Source organism: Trachinotus anak, unplaced genomic scaffold (genome assembly GCF_046630095.1).
Source record: "Trachinotus anak isolate AG129_WGS33_773 ecotype Australia unplaced genomic scaffold, CSIRO_AGI_Tana_v1 ptg000017l, whole genome shotgun sequence".
In the NCBI taxonomy this organism is placed as follows: domain Eukaryota; kingdom Metazoa; phylum Chordata; class Actinopteri; order Carangiformes; family Carangidae; genus Trachinotus; species Trachinotus anak.
This window is the reverse complement of record NW_027273868.1, coordinates 132,611-146,068: the sequence shown is the minus strand read 5'-3', so window position 1 is coordinate 146,068 and position 13,458 is coordinate 132,611. Positions and strand designations below refer to the sequence as shown.

General features: G+C 41.7%; 1 protein-coding gene across 2 annotated transcripts; it reads left to right on the top strand.

Moving 5' to 3' along the window:
- Nucleotides 1-6,401: 6,401 nt before the first annotated feature.
- On the top strand, nt 6,402-13,205 carry LOC139634809 (uncharacterized). 2 transcript variants are annotated; one of them, XM_071501473.1, is made up of 10 exons: nt 6,402-6,553; nt 7,307-7,412; nt 8,214-8,327; nt 8,598-9,891; nt 9,973-10,111; nt 10,200-10,280; nt 10,488-10,550; nt 10,927-10,989; nt 11,489-11,551; nt 12,642-13,205. In XM_071501473.1, exons 4-10 carry the CDS (start codon nt 8,821-8,823, stop codon nt 12,863-12,865), a joined length of 1,704 nt encoding a protein of 567 aa, XP_071357574.1. In that variant the 5' UTR covers nt 6,402-6,553; nt 7,307-7,412; nt 8,214-8,327; nt 8,598-8,820; the 3' UTR covers nt 12,866-13,205. The 2 variants fall into 2 exon arrangements, with proteins under 2 accessions (XP_071357574.1, XP_071357575.1); XM_071501474.1 differs by lacking the exons at nt 6,402-6,553; nt 7,307-7,412; nt 8,214-8,327 and having other exon boundaries at nt 8,391-9,891.
- Nucleotides 13,206-13,458: the final 253 nt, after the last annotated feature.

The following is a 13,458-nucleotide window of genomic DNA, read 5'->3' as shown; positions in this document are numbered from 1 at the left end:
GTGTCTTTCACAACATTTAGAAGAATACATTTAATATGGTCAATATCAAGGGTCAACTCCAGGTTTATTTGAGCCTGTCTAATACACTCTCCCACAGCTGTTGAAAGGAGTCCTGGCTCAGCGGTGTGAGGGACCCGTTTTCGTTTTTTATCAAAACAAAAATGATTTGATTCATTTTTTTTTTAATTTGTTTTCAATTGTTTTGTGTGTGTGTGTGTCTGTGTGTGTGTGTTTGTTTTTCTATCCTGGTGAGGACCCTGACCTGACATATCACTCACCCCGTGGGGACCAGTTTTACCCGTGGGGACCAAATCTCGGTCCCCACAGGCACGAGCATTGCAACCAATAGAAAACAGCCTCCTGATATGCCTGGTGCAGTTTTTTTGAAAAAAAAAAATGGACCCCACGAAGTCAATTTTCAAGACATGGTGTGTGTCGGACTTGACCCCCGGAGGCCACTGATGGTATTGCAGTGTGTAAATTTGCACCCGTGGGGACATTTTCCTGAGAGTGTGTAAAAGTGTGTATATCAGTAAAATTCATATTTCATGAAGAAATATGTGATCAAACTTTAATTTTATCAAATGACTATGTCTAAAATCAACAGGGGAACCCTTTCAATCACTATAACTTCTTTCAAAGCTTTTTTATTTTTGAAAAAAAAATAGATAATATAAATTGTGGTCACCAGAAGTATACAAAATGTAAATTAATACTTATGAAAAAATAATAAATAAAAAAAAATTATATTCATGTAATAATAAAACTAGTCGACCTTGTAAATACAATATCTCAGGAACTCCTCAAAGGAATCCCTTACAATTTACAACTCGGACTGATAGATTAACTGATTTAGATTTTGGTGGTCAAAGGTCAAAGGTCAAGGTCACTGTGATCTCACAGACCACATTTTTGTCCTATTGAATGTGATATCTTAAGACTGTCTTGAGGGATTTTTTAAAGATTAAAGATTCACTTGGACTTAAACATTAACTGATTAGGTTTTGGCGGTCAAAGGTCAAAGTTCAAGGTCATGGTGAACTCTCATTCTTGTGAATGTGATATATCAGGAACGCTCAAAAGGAATTTCACTACATTACAGCACAAATATTCGCTTGGATTCAAGGATGAAGGGATCAGATTTTGGTGGTCAAAGGTCAAAGATCACTGTGACCTTATAAAACACAATTTTGGCCATAACTCAAGAATGCATGTGCTAATTATGATAAAATTTAACACAAATGTCCAATAGGATGAAATGATAAAGTGATGACATTTTATATCCAAAAGGTCAAAGGTCATCTTCACTGTGCCATGATAATGTTCTATGAAAACAACCGTAACCCTAATCATATTTTGTAATACTTGGCTAGCTGGTTGCCATGGCCGCGGGCATTATATTTTCAGCTTGTCTGTCTCTCTCATTCTTGTGAATTCAATATTTCAGGAACACACAGAGGGAATTTCACTACATTTGGCACAAACATTCATTTGCACTCAAAGATGAACTGATCAGTATTAGGTGGTCAAAGGTTATTGTAACTTCATAAAACACGTTTGTGGCCATAGCTCAAGAATACTTATGATCAAATTGAACATAAATGCAGAGTATGATTGTATGATAATGATGAAATGATGACAATAATGATAGTATATTCAAAAGGTCAGTCACATTCTCATGAACACAATATATCAGGAACACCTAACACCTTCAAAGTTGGTATGAATGTCCACTTGGACCAACGGATGAACTCATTAAATCTTTGTGCTCAAAGGTCAAGGTCACTGTGACCTCACAAAAAATATTTTTGGCCATAATTTGGAATTGATTGGATTAGGACAGAATTTAACAAAAATGTCTAATAGGATAAAACATGACATGGAGCCTGAATACCTCACACTTGGTCAAGAAGGCCTGGTAGCACCTTTCTTTATCTGAGGACCCTGAAGTGCATCGGACATCCCAAACCGCTACCAATGCACAATAGAGAACATCCTTATGTATGGCTGTACAAGTCATGTACTCCAGTCGCACCACAACAGACAAGAAAGACCTGCAGTGACCTGAAATTTGACTTGAGTTTTTTGTTTCTCTTGAACTTACATACTGTTACTGAAGACATACAGCAGAACAAGAACAGCAAAGCTGAACAAAGGTAAGGTCAGGTAAAATAAATTTTATTTCTATATTCCTATATCACAAATTTTCCTCAGAGATATTTGAAGTCAGTTATATATTTTAGTTTGTGTATTCTGTTTGCAGTCAATTCTTGGTAAATTTTCATTGTCAGTCTGGAATCCAAAGGGACTGTTTGATGTGAGGAAATGTTTTAACTCAACAAATATTTAAAGACTGTCCAATTAAAACAAGTGTTTCACCTTGTTAACATGTTCATATGATATTTTTATATGATACTAGACATATGATGGGTGAAACACCATGACTGAGTGTTTCAACCTTGAACTGCAGTGAACCAGTGACAGTCTCATAAAAACAGATTCAGACAGCTTACTTCCACGTCATAGAACCTAAGGAACCAATCCTGTCAACTTGTGGGGACGGGGGCTAAATACACCTTAAACCTTGTCAGTACAGAGAGCCAGAGTTAGCATTAGCACAACCGCAAACACTATGTCAGCCACTGCTAACAAACAAATAAAAGATGCTACCTATGCTAACCATTCTGATGTGTCTGCTAGTCTCTGATTCTGGTCTCAACAGACTCGTCATCTGAGTCTGCTCTAACACTGACAATCTTGATACGCACTGCTCCTTCAGCATGTATCCTTGTCAGTACAGAGAGCTAGAGTTAGCATTAGCACAGCCACTAACACTAAGTCAGCCACTGCCAGCTGCAAGCTAACAAACAACATAACCAATTACCTATGCTTACCGTTCTGATATGTCTTCTAGCCGCTGATTTCAGTGCACATTAAACTCCTCAAAAACTCTTGAGTCTGGGTCTGACTGAGGCTCAAACATGTGGCTGAGTCTCTTTGATGTGGGCGGGGCCAAGGCCTGATAGAGATTTTTTAAAATGAGAAAATCAGAGTAGATGAACTTATAGCACAATCCTTTTATTTATTTTTTTTACTTTTCATGTGGGAAAACCATCTTCAACAAAATATTTATCATAGCAGACTATTTTTACAGAGTTTAAAACATATCTGGAGGATGCTTAACTATTTATATTGTGATATACTGTACAAAGAGGAAGTCCAGAGGGGACTGGCAGACCAGTCAGGACAATGCCAGTCGTCCCTCAGCCATGCCACACCAGCAGTATGGGACAATGATGTTAACCCGGCCTACATTAAAGCGCAATTTATAGCCAGCCCAATGTAATCAGACTGATCCACGACACAACACAATGTGCAAATATGTGATGCACAAATTGACTGACTAATTTAGTTGCAAGGTGTACTGATTCAAGCAGTGATTCACTTATGATAACCAATATCAGGAAAAGGCTACAAGCTGGCAGGGTGTGCGGTGGGTGTTAAACAATGAATTTCTAAGTTAAATTAATTTAAAATCAACTCTTCTCAAGCCCATGGGAACACATACATCCCGAAATATCATGTATGTGATATACATAGAGTATCCTTACTCCTCAATGGTTTAAGCTAGAGACTTACTGTTTTTCCTGTTAAACTAGAGAATACTTTCCAACAAGCCTGTTAGTCTGTGCGAGTCATTTATGTCCATCGATAAACTAATGTATCAAGTTGGAAAAGATTTGGATAGCCTGACCTTTCGCCTGATGCATAACTGGTTTCAACATGTATATTGAAAATAGTGCATGGTGGACATAAATACAGTAGTATGTGAAATAAACCAAATACAAGGTTCATGCATACTTCAACACAAGGCTTTGTTTAATATGAGGCCCCAGGTCTATAATTTATAGAGGCTGGATCTGGATAAAATTAGGTGATTGATGCAAATAGGCTTAGTCTAAACTGGTTCCTGGTTTTAAAAAACAACAGAGTTACTATTGTATTAGGTGTTCTTGAAACTTGAGTTTTATTAAATATGCATGTACCAACTAGCTAGCTAGCTAGCTAGCTTATCATCTGACAGTACACTGTTGTTTAAGTGGCAGTTAGCTGTTATAATTTAGCGTAATTAGCCTTTGTCCGCAAACTGTGGTTGTGATGCTAACTTTGCTAATGTTTGCAGGAAGCTGGTATGAAAGTGGTACTGAGATGTCAATGCTACACCTTATTCACTCCATCAAAATTGAACGGCTGAGGAAAACTGATGAAACATATTTGAAATGGCTGTGTATATGTTGTGTTAGAGAAATTTAGAGTTATGCACTTGCATTGTGCAGCTCTGATTTACAACAGGAGCTTTAACAGTCATTTAGACCTAGATTTAGATTTAAAGTGTCTCATTATGCCTGATAAGAGAAGAGAATGGGTGGGGGGTGCGAATGACTTGGTTTTTTCCAACTGTGAAGCAAATGGATCTAGCCTGCTGATCTTCCTTGTGAGGTTTATGTTGAGCAACCAGAAAATAGGTTTTCAAAATAATCAAACAGATCTTGATTCAAACTGATCTGCAGAACAAACAACGTATTAAGTCCATATCTGGTTAATTGGACCTGTTTTTATTGAAGAAATGCACCACTAATAATCTCTGCTAACTTTGTGACAAACATATTACATTTCCTATTGTCTTCTTCACAATAAAAGCATCATGCACATTTGCCGATGCAATACTTTTAATGTGAAGGAGCGCAAACAGGAAATGTTGGGTTTTCATCCACAGAAACTTGGAACAGCTCAACCAGGAACAGGAGGGAAATGCGCTGCTACCTGCAGCTTCAGGTAGAGGCTTCCACTTTGAACTCAGTTAGTAATCTTTATTAGTTAAATAAATAAATAAATAATAATGTTCCAGTCATACAGTCAAACACCTGTTAAATCCATGTCACCACAGGCATGCTTGTTTATTTATAAATAATATGCATGATAATTAACATGAATTAAGCATTTAGAATTGAATAAAAACCCATATTTATAAAATATTTTACTTTCGTATGTCTTTTATTTTGGTAAAACAGTTTCCGCAGTGCAATAAACTCGCTGCACTGACCTGAGCAGGTGAGGAGGTGAGGGAGGAACCGTGGAGGAACACACCTCTCCTGACTTTGGCGGTCCCCAGCGCTACCTCGCCCCCCCCCCACCCTGTGACGTTAGGGGCCCCTCCCTCGGTCAGTGGCAGCAGGTGAGGGAGGAACACACCTCTCCTGACTTTGGCGGTCCCCAGCGCTACCTCGCCCCCCCCCTGTGACGTTAGGGGCCCCTCCCTCGGTCAGTGGCAGCAGGTGAGGGAGGAACACACCTCTCCTGACTTTGGCGGTCCCCAGCGCTACCTCGCCCCCCCACCCTGTGACGTTAGGGGCCCCTCCCTCGGTCAGTGGCAGCAGGTGAGGGAGGAACACACCTCTCCTGACTTTGGCGGTCCCCAGCGCTACCTCGCCCCCCCCCCACCCTGTGATGTTAGGGGCCCCTCCCTCGGTCAGTGGCAGCAGGTGAGGGAGGAACACACCTCTCCTGACTTTGGCGGTCCCCAGCGCTACCTCGCCCCCCCCCCACCCTGTGACGTTAGGGGCCCCTCCCTCGGTCAGTGGCAGCAGGTGAGGAGGTGAGGGAGGAACACACCTCTCCTGACTTTGGCGGTCCCCAGCGCTACCTCGCCCCCCCACCCTGTGATGTTAGGGGCCCCTCCCTCGGTCAGTGGCAGCAGGTGAGGGAGGAACACACCTCTCCTGACTTTGGCGGTCCCCAGCGCTACCTCGCCCCCCCCCCACCCTGTGATGTTAGGGGCCCCTCCCTCGGTCAGTGGCAGCAGGTGAGGGAGGAACACACCTCTCCTGACTTTGGCGGTCCCCAGCGCTACCTCGCCCCCCCCCTGTGACGTTAGGGGCCCCTCCCTCGGTCAGTGGCAGCAGGTGAGGGAGGAACACACCTCTCCTGACTTTGGCGGTCCCCAGCGCTACCTCGCCCCCCCACCCTGTGACGTTAGGGGCCCCTCCCTCGGTCAGTGGCAGCAGGTGAGGGAGGAACACACCTCTCCTGACTTTGGCGGTCCCCAGCGCTACCTCGCCCCCCCCCCACCCTGTGACGTTAGGGGCCCCTCCCTCGGTCAGTGGCAGCAGGTGAGGAGGTGAGGGAGGAACACACCTCTCCTGACTTTGGCGGTCCCCAGCGCTACCTCGCCCCCCCACCCTGTGATGTTAGGGGCCCCTCCCTCGGTCAGTGGCAGCAGGTGAGGGAGGAACACACCTCTCCTGACTTTGGCGGTCCCCAGCGCTACCTCGCCCCCCCACCCTGTGATGTTAGGGGCCCCTCCCTCGGTCAGTGGCAGCAGGTGAGGGAGGAACACACCTCTCCTGACTTTGGCGGTCCCCAGCGCTACCTCGCCCATCCCCCCCTGTGACGGACCTTATCGAGCCGCTGCGGGTGTGAGGGGGAAACAAGACGGCGACGGACGGCGACGAGAGGAGTCATGGCCGCGGAAGGAAAACTTGATGGAAACTGAGTGAGTACATCAAACTAAAGCTTTAATGAGCGTTAATGTTCGGAGGCTTGAGTTTTATCGTGTTTTATCGTGTTTTATCGTGTTTGCAGCCTCCTTCTCCGCCGCTTTTTACTGATTTAATGCTGTTATTAGCATCGCACGGGTCGCGGATGCTAACGCTACCTAGCTTGTCACTGGCGGCTGTTGAACGATATTATTTTTAGCAAACTACGACTTTGAGCTGTCGTTTCACTGTGTTTTTTGCAACGGGCTGTCGTTTGTCTCGGTGTTTACTGTGTACCTGCCTCAGGTTCAGTCTGAAGGCAGGTAGCTAGCCTGATATTCAGGTGTGAGAGCATCTGAACCCGCTACGGTGCTCCTGACTGCGGCCTCCTCACATGTTCATGAACTTACAGCGAAGTTTAAGGTCTTGATTCAGCTACAGGCCCGGAGGCTTTACACAGCTAAATGAGTGAGAACATCTTAATAAAGAATGAGCTAATTAGTCTTCCTGTTGCCATTTGAAGGTCATGTAAGAGCTTCTTGAAAGTTTGAGTTTGTTAATTTTTTCTTTTCTCAGTTTAAGCATGGATTTGATTTCTTTTATCTCCATATGATGTAGAAATAATAAAGTTTTATTGGCTAACCTATAACTAAGTTAACTGTTAAGTAACTCCTAAAATTATAAATATTTTCATCAGATTTTTTTAATGTTGTATTTCCGGGTCCGATGTTACATCAAGTAGATGAACCTTTATGTTTAACCTCCTGCAGATGCAGTGAGCAGCTCACTGGGTTCAGGGCACGCCTGGATCACCTGAGGAAGCATCATAGTAAATCCTTATCCAGGCACATGGAATGCATAAAATCCCAAACACAGGTAATGTTGCTGGGGCCACTGTCGTTATTTGACAGCACAATTTTCAGTTATGATACAATATTCAAACTGCAATATTCTAATATGATTTTAGTGAAACACTGGAGATTATGTGAATAGCTGGAATATGGAATGCCCAAATCTTAGCTCTCTGGATAAAAGGAAATTGTAGATATTTTGATGGAAATAGATTTATGTTAAATTTTACCTTATGTACTGAATAAACTGTTTTATAGGATTATTTATTTCATTTGTCTGTTTAGGTAATTATTTAGATCATCAAATAAATCTGGAAAAGCATAGCCAAACCTTACTTGTGTTACTGTATTGCAAAACTACATAAACCATACATAGACTATGATTTGCTGCTTCTTATACATTAAGTTTTAATTTTTGATTAAGAAAAGATGTGTGAGGAGGCACAGGTTTGGTCTTTTAAAAGTGTCTAAAACACATTTTTCCTGCTGACCCTGAACACAGCAGTTGATCACTCTGCTTCTGTCCCAGTGCTTCTGCTGCTTTACTAAACTGGCAGCACGGTGATCTGAATCTACTGCTTGTAACACACTGACTATCCACGACTACCTCACAGAACCGCACATCACATAATCACAACTATCACTTTAAGATTTTAGCTAAGTCATCAATCCAACACACACAGAAAAACTACCAAACATTGGTCCCAACTGTACATTCACCACAGAGTTCTTTACACCACCTCATAGGCCCAGGCTGCTTTTAAAACAGTGGCAGTGTAGAAAATTGGTCCTGACGTCACAAATGTGCTTGTGTTTTTTACCACAGGAGTCAAGCCCAGATTGTGACAGCTGCGCAGGTACATGCATGCCTGCTAGCTCACTTTCCGATGTTGGTGATGACCCAGATGTACCACAGCTGAGAAGATTTGACACCATAATTGTAAGTTTGCACTCTGAAATCAGGACCCTTTACTCTTATAAGAGGAAACAAAGTTCACACTAATTTCAGATTAATCCTTCTGTAAATAAAATAGTCAGTAGAAGTAAGCTCTGTGGCTCTCTATTAAACTTGTAGCTCTTAACACAACTCTGACAGTGTTCAGTTACCCAGGTTTTAAAGGTGTCTCATAGGCAACTTAACATTTCCACATATAGTTAATGTTTCCTGCAGATAATTTAGCTATAAGCTTCTTGTATATGCCATTTTCAGATTACCAAAGCATACCTCGAACAGATCTCCAGGGTGTCTGATGGATCAGAAGCTTCTTTAAGCTGCACTGAAAGCTGTAGTTTTGAATATGTTCCATCAAAAGACTCAGTACATGAAAGCACTTCAGAGAAACCTGATGGTCTTATGAGCGAAGTTCCACTGGTGAAACACAAGACATCACAGAAGACTTGCAGGAGAGGGAGACGGTCCAGAACCTATCCAGATGAAGACAGCAAAAATAACTCCTGTCTGTGCTGTCCTATCTGTTAAAAGAAAGGTTTGGGAGCTGGCGAATGCTATGCACCAAGATGAAGTCACAAACATTATCAAACAGGAGAAAAGCATTTTGAGACTTGGAGAACATTTGTATGCTAAGCATGGACATGACAAGACCAAACATGAGTACATAAGACAGAAGATGCGAGAAATAGGACGATTAATTGAACTGTCACAGAAAGCTGGCAGACTGAAACAAATTGAGGATTTCTATGTACCTTCCAACTTCAACTTTGTGGTTGAAGCAGTTAAGGGTGTTGCTGGTTTTGATGAAGAAAAAAACCTCTACAAAACTCCATCCTTGGCTCTGAAGCTGGGCCATGCACTTAAGAAGATTGCAGATATTCTTGAAGGTGTAGCACAGATGGCCGAGTCTGATAATGAGGAATTTCTCAAGAACGTGAAGACAACCCGGAATCTTGATGAGAAAAAGTGGGATGTGTGTGTGTCATCACGTGCCCTACAGACTCTAAAAGAGGGGAAATGGAACACTCCTCAGCTCCTTCCTTTCACAGAAGATGTGAAAAAAATGCACATGCACCTTGACAAGTGCAGGGAGGAATACAAGGGCAAGCTGGAGAATCTTCCAAATAAGAAGAACTTGTCTAAGCTGGCCAACGTGACTCTCTGTGAGGTGATCTTGTTTAATCGCAGAAGAGAGGGTGAAGTTTCAAAGATGCCGCTCAGTGCATTTACCCTAAGAGACACTTCAGGAGTCCATTCAGATGTTGCACTAGGACTGTCTGAGTTAGAGCAAAAACATTTTCAGCGCATTGAAATAAGGGGGAAAAGAAACAGGAAAGTTCCCATCCTTCTTACACCAGACATGATGTCCTCAATGGAGACCTTGGTTGCACATCGGCGGACCTGTGGTGTGCCTGATGACAGTCCCTTTTTCTTCGCCAGACCTGAAGCAGAGACTCATTTGAGGGGATCAGATGCCATCAGACAGCTTGCAAGGCAATGTGGGGCCAAGCATCCTGAAACTCTCAACTCCTCAACCAAACTGAGAAAGCAGGTATCATCACTGTCCACAGTCCTCAACCTGAGAGATAATGAGATGGACACACTGGTAAATTTTCTTGGTCACAACATCCAGGTCCATAGACAGTACTACAGACTGCCTGAAGGAACATTGGAGTTAGCCAAAGTCAGCAAAGTGCTGCTTGCCCTCGAACAAGGACGGCTATCAGACTTCCAGGGAATGAGCCTGGACCAAATCCAAATTGATGCCAATGGTAAAGACAACTTACACTTAAGTAAGTTTGGTTTATTTAAGAGTAAATATCTGTTTACATCATATTAAGCTTTGTTATCCATGTCCAGAGGACGTCCCAGAAGCTATGGACAGGGACCTCTCAGAGACGGAAGGAGAGAGGGACTCATCTCTCTGCTCTCAGTCATCAGGTGGGGTACATGTCAGTTGTTTTTACCTTCCAACACCAATAGTGAGTGCACGTAAAGATCATCCATATGCCAGTTTCCTTGTTTTTACAAATATTGACAAATTAGACAGATAATAACTGACTTATTATTTTAACTTTCATTCAGATAGTGAGGTGTGTTGCTGTAGCTGTCACTTTCATGTATTAATGTACTCATTCATTATAACAGGACCTTCAGGGTCTAACAAAGGACAACAACCTGTTGAGTCTGACATTGATGACCCTAAACCAGGTATTTCACACAATATATATTCACTCTGAGCTCTTTGTTAGTAACCTGTCTTTACAAAAATAATGGAATTAAAACACAATTTGCAGAATTTTCCTGCTCAGTGAAGAGCAGGAAAATTTGCCCCCTCTTTATTTTCGTAAAGAGGAAGAGAAATGAGATGAGACCTTCAATAACAGTCATGTTTTGGGTCCAAACACAGATTTACAGCAGTCCCTAAATTTAGTTTGTCTTTAACATATCACATCAGTGATAGATTAGGATCCTACATCCACTCTGTTCTTACAGAAGAGCCACTCTCTTATACCTTGTACTGCATAACCTTTAATAGGCCCTGGGCCGTTGGTTACAATGCACTCATCATTTCTTATTCTAACAGAATCCTCAAGATCTAAGAAAAGACGGCAGCCTGATGAGTCTGACAGTGATGACCCTAAAACAGGTATTTCACACCTTTCATGCAATATTTAACCACCTATGGAATATGTTGGCCCACACATTAGTTTAATTTCATTTCATGAAATGGTTTCAGTTGTATAAATGTCAATTGTTTGCTTTAATTTTATGAACATCTATTTGCATGACTGTCATTCTCAATGACAATACACCACCAGTCTTCATACTGGAACAAAAACATATATAAATAATTGTCACAAAGCAGCTAATAAGTACTAATCTTTGAATCAGTTTAACTGTGGACACATTAGTACAGAAATTAATATGTTATATGAAAGTCACTGCTTCTTTCTGTGGATTATTGATTATTGGATATGATTGGATTCATCAAGGAGCACCAGTGTTGAAGAAACTAGGGTGGAGCCCTGCTTTACTCTGATCTGTTTTTAGTGGTAATATTTGTCTTACTATAGATGCCTTTCATTCAGACAGTGAGGGTGTCTTGTCAATTAGCTACCATTTTATATCTTTCATTATTTTAACAGGATCCTCAAGAGCTAAGATAAGACAGCATTCTGTTGAGACTGACATCAATGACCCCAAAACAGGTATATCTGATCACTGGAGACACATATCAAAGCAGATGTGAACTGACTTACTCAGAGCTGACCACTTGTGATCATATCAGTGAAGATGCATATTAATACCAGGTCTGAGCAGGGCCAGAGAGAGAGCGGTGGTGCTGGCAACTGGAGCAGAGAGTTAACTAGTTAGTTAGAAGTTAGCAGTTTAGTATATGCAGACAGCCAATCCAAGATGCAAGGACTGCTACAGAGACACTTTCAAAGCAACCTGAGATTTTGACAGCAGCATGAGTAAAAAGGCCATGGTGGCCATAGGGCGTACATTTTTGGGGGGGGGCATAATGCCCAGAGGGAGGGGGCCACTGTGAAATTTGTACTCTGCCTCTTACTGAGACTCTAAAAAAATCCTGATCTGACCTGCAGTTGCTATAGACGTCTCTTTTTTCTGCAGCCTACCATATATGGTTATTTTCAGCTCAGCCTTTTTTTAAGCAAACTCAAGTTGATGTGTTATTTCCATACATATAAATGCTTTCACTTGAAGATCATTGTTCTGCCAGGTTATGAATGGACTGCACAGCGCCTGAGGTTTTGATCCTTACAAATTTCATATGTGTAGCTACAGGGAAATAAATACATCTTGGTCGGGTAAAGTTAAGACTGATAAGTTTATTTGACCACTTAGCTGCACTCCACTTGCTCACTGACAAAAAGCCTCCACCATACCTAGTCACTGGTTTTAGTGAAACAAGGTTTATGAATAAAAACAAATGGTTCAGCAAGAACCTGCTGACCTCAACTGATCTGCTGGGCTCTCAGTATATAAACTCAGGTGGGACAAGGCCTCAATAGGACAGTAATCAGGAAAATCACTAAATGGGTAAATTACAAATCATATTAAATACATCCAATGCTAACCTTAGGAGTTCAGCTGAGAAAAAGCAGAACCTAATAATAACATAATCTCTGTTTATTTTTAAAATAAGTATCTCTGTCTCAAATTACACGTGAACAATAAAGGGTAAAGCTGATTACTGAAGAATGAATTAACTGGTAATCAAATTGTTAGTATCCAACTCTGATTTTCTTTTTTTCCCTGTCTTTCCATTCACAGACACCTCAAAGAAGAGAGGCTGGTCCACGCTAGAAGTCCGTGCTGTGGAAAAGACACTGAGCACTTTCATAGATTGTGGTAAAGTACCTGGAAAAGTGGACTGTGATGCCTGTATTGAGGCTTCACCAGAGGCTCTTAAAAACAGAACTTGGAAAGCAGTAAAGGTCTGTGTTAAAAATCGCATCACTGCCATACGTCGTGGAAGTGCAAAGAGAAACTACTGAAAAAGTTGCAATTGTTCTTACATGTGTTGATACACATTAGTCTTTGCACTTGTTCCAATTGTGCATGTTTTGTTGATACATGCATTGATCTTACAGGCCAAGTATACAGTTACGGTCTTTACAATAATATGCATTCTTACACATGTATTGAATACTTGTATTTCCGTACGGGTTACATTCAGTTGAGCTGGTCATATAACCAGCTGTCTAAGTGTACATAACGTCATGTATTCTGAGAGCAGGAGCTCTTATTGTATAATGACTGGATATGTCTCGGTCATCATGATAGTTACACATGGGTTACATGTGAGATGTTAATAAAACAGTTGACGAATAATAACAGTGAGATGCGATGCTGTTCTTTCTGGTTCTGTCAGTGTTGCAGACCTGCCAGCCTCTATGCATTTTGACATTTAAGTACACTGGTACGACTTGTCACTCTAAAGACTGCAAAAACTAGTGCTGCCCTGCGAGTTTGTCCAGTTCTACAGTATGAAGGCTATGCCAACATGTGTCTACATGAATGACAGACCTTTGACTTTTAGTTCTCCCAATTCATGGCTGACTTTTGTGTTGTACCCTACTGGCATGAC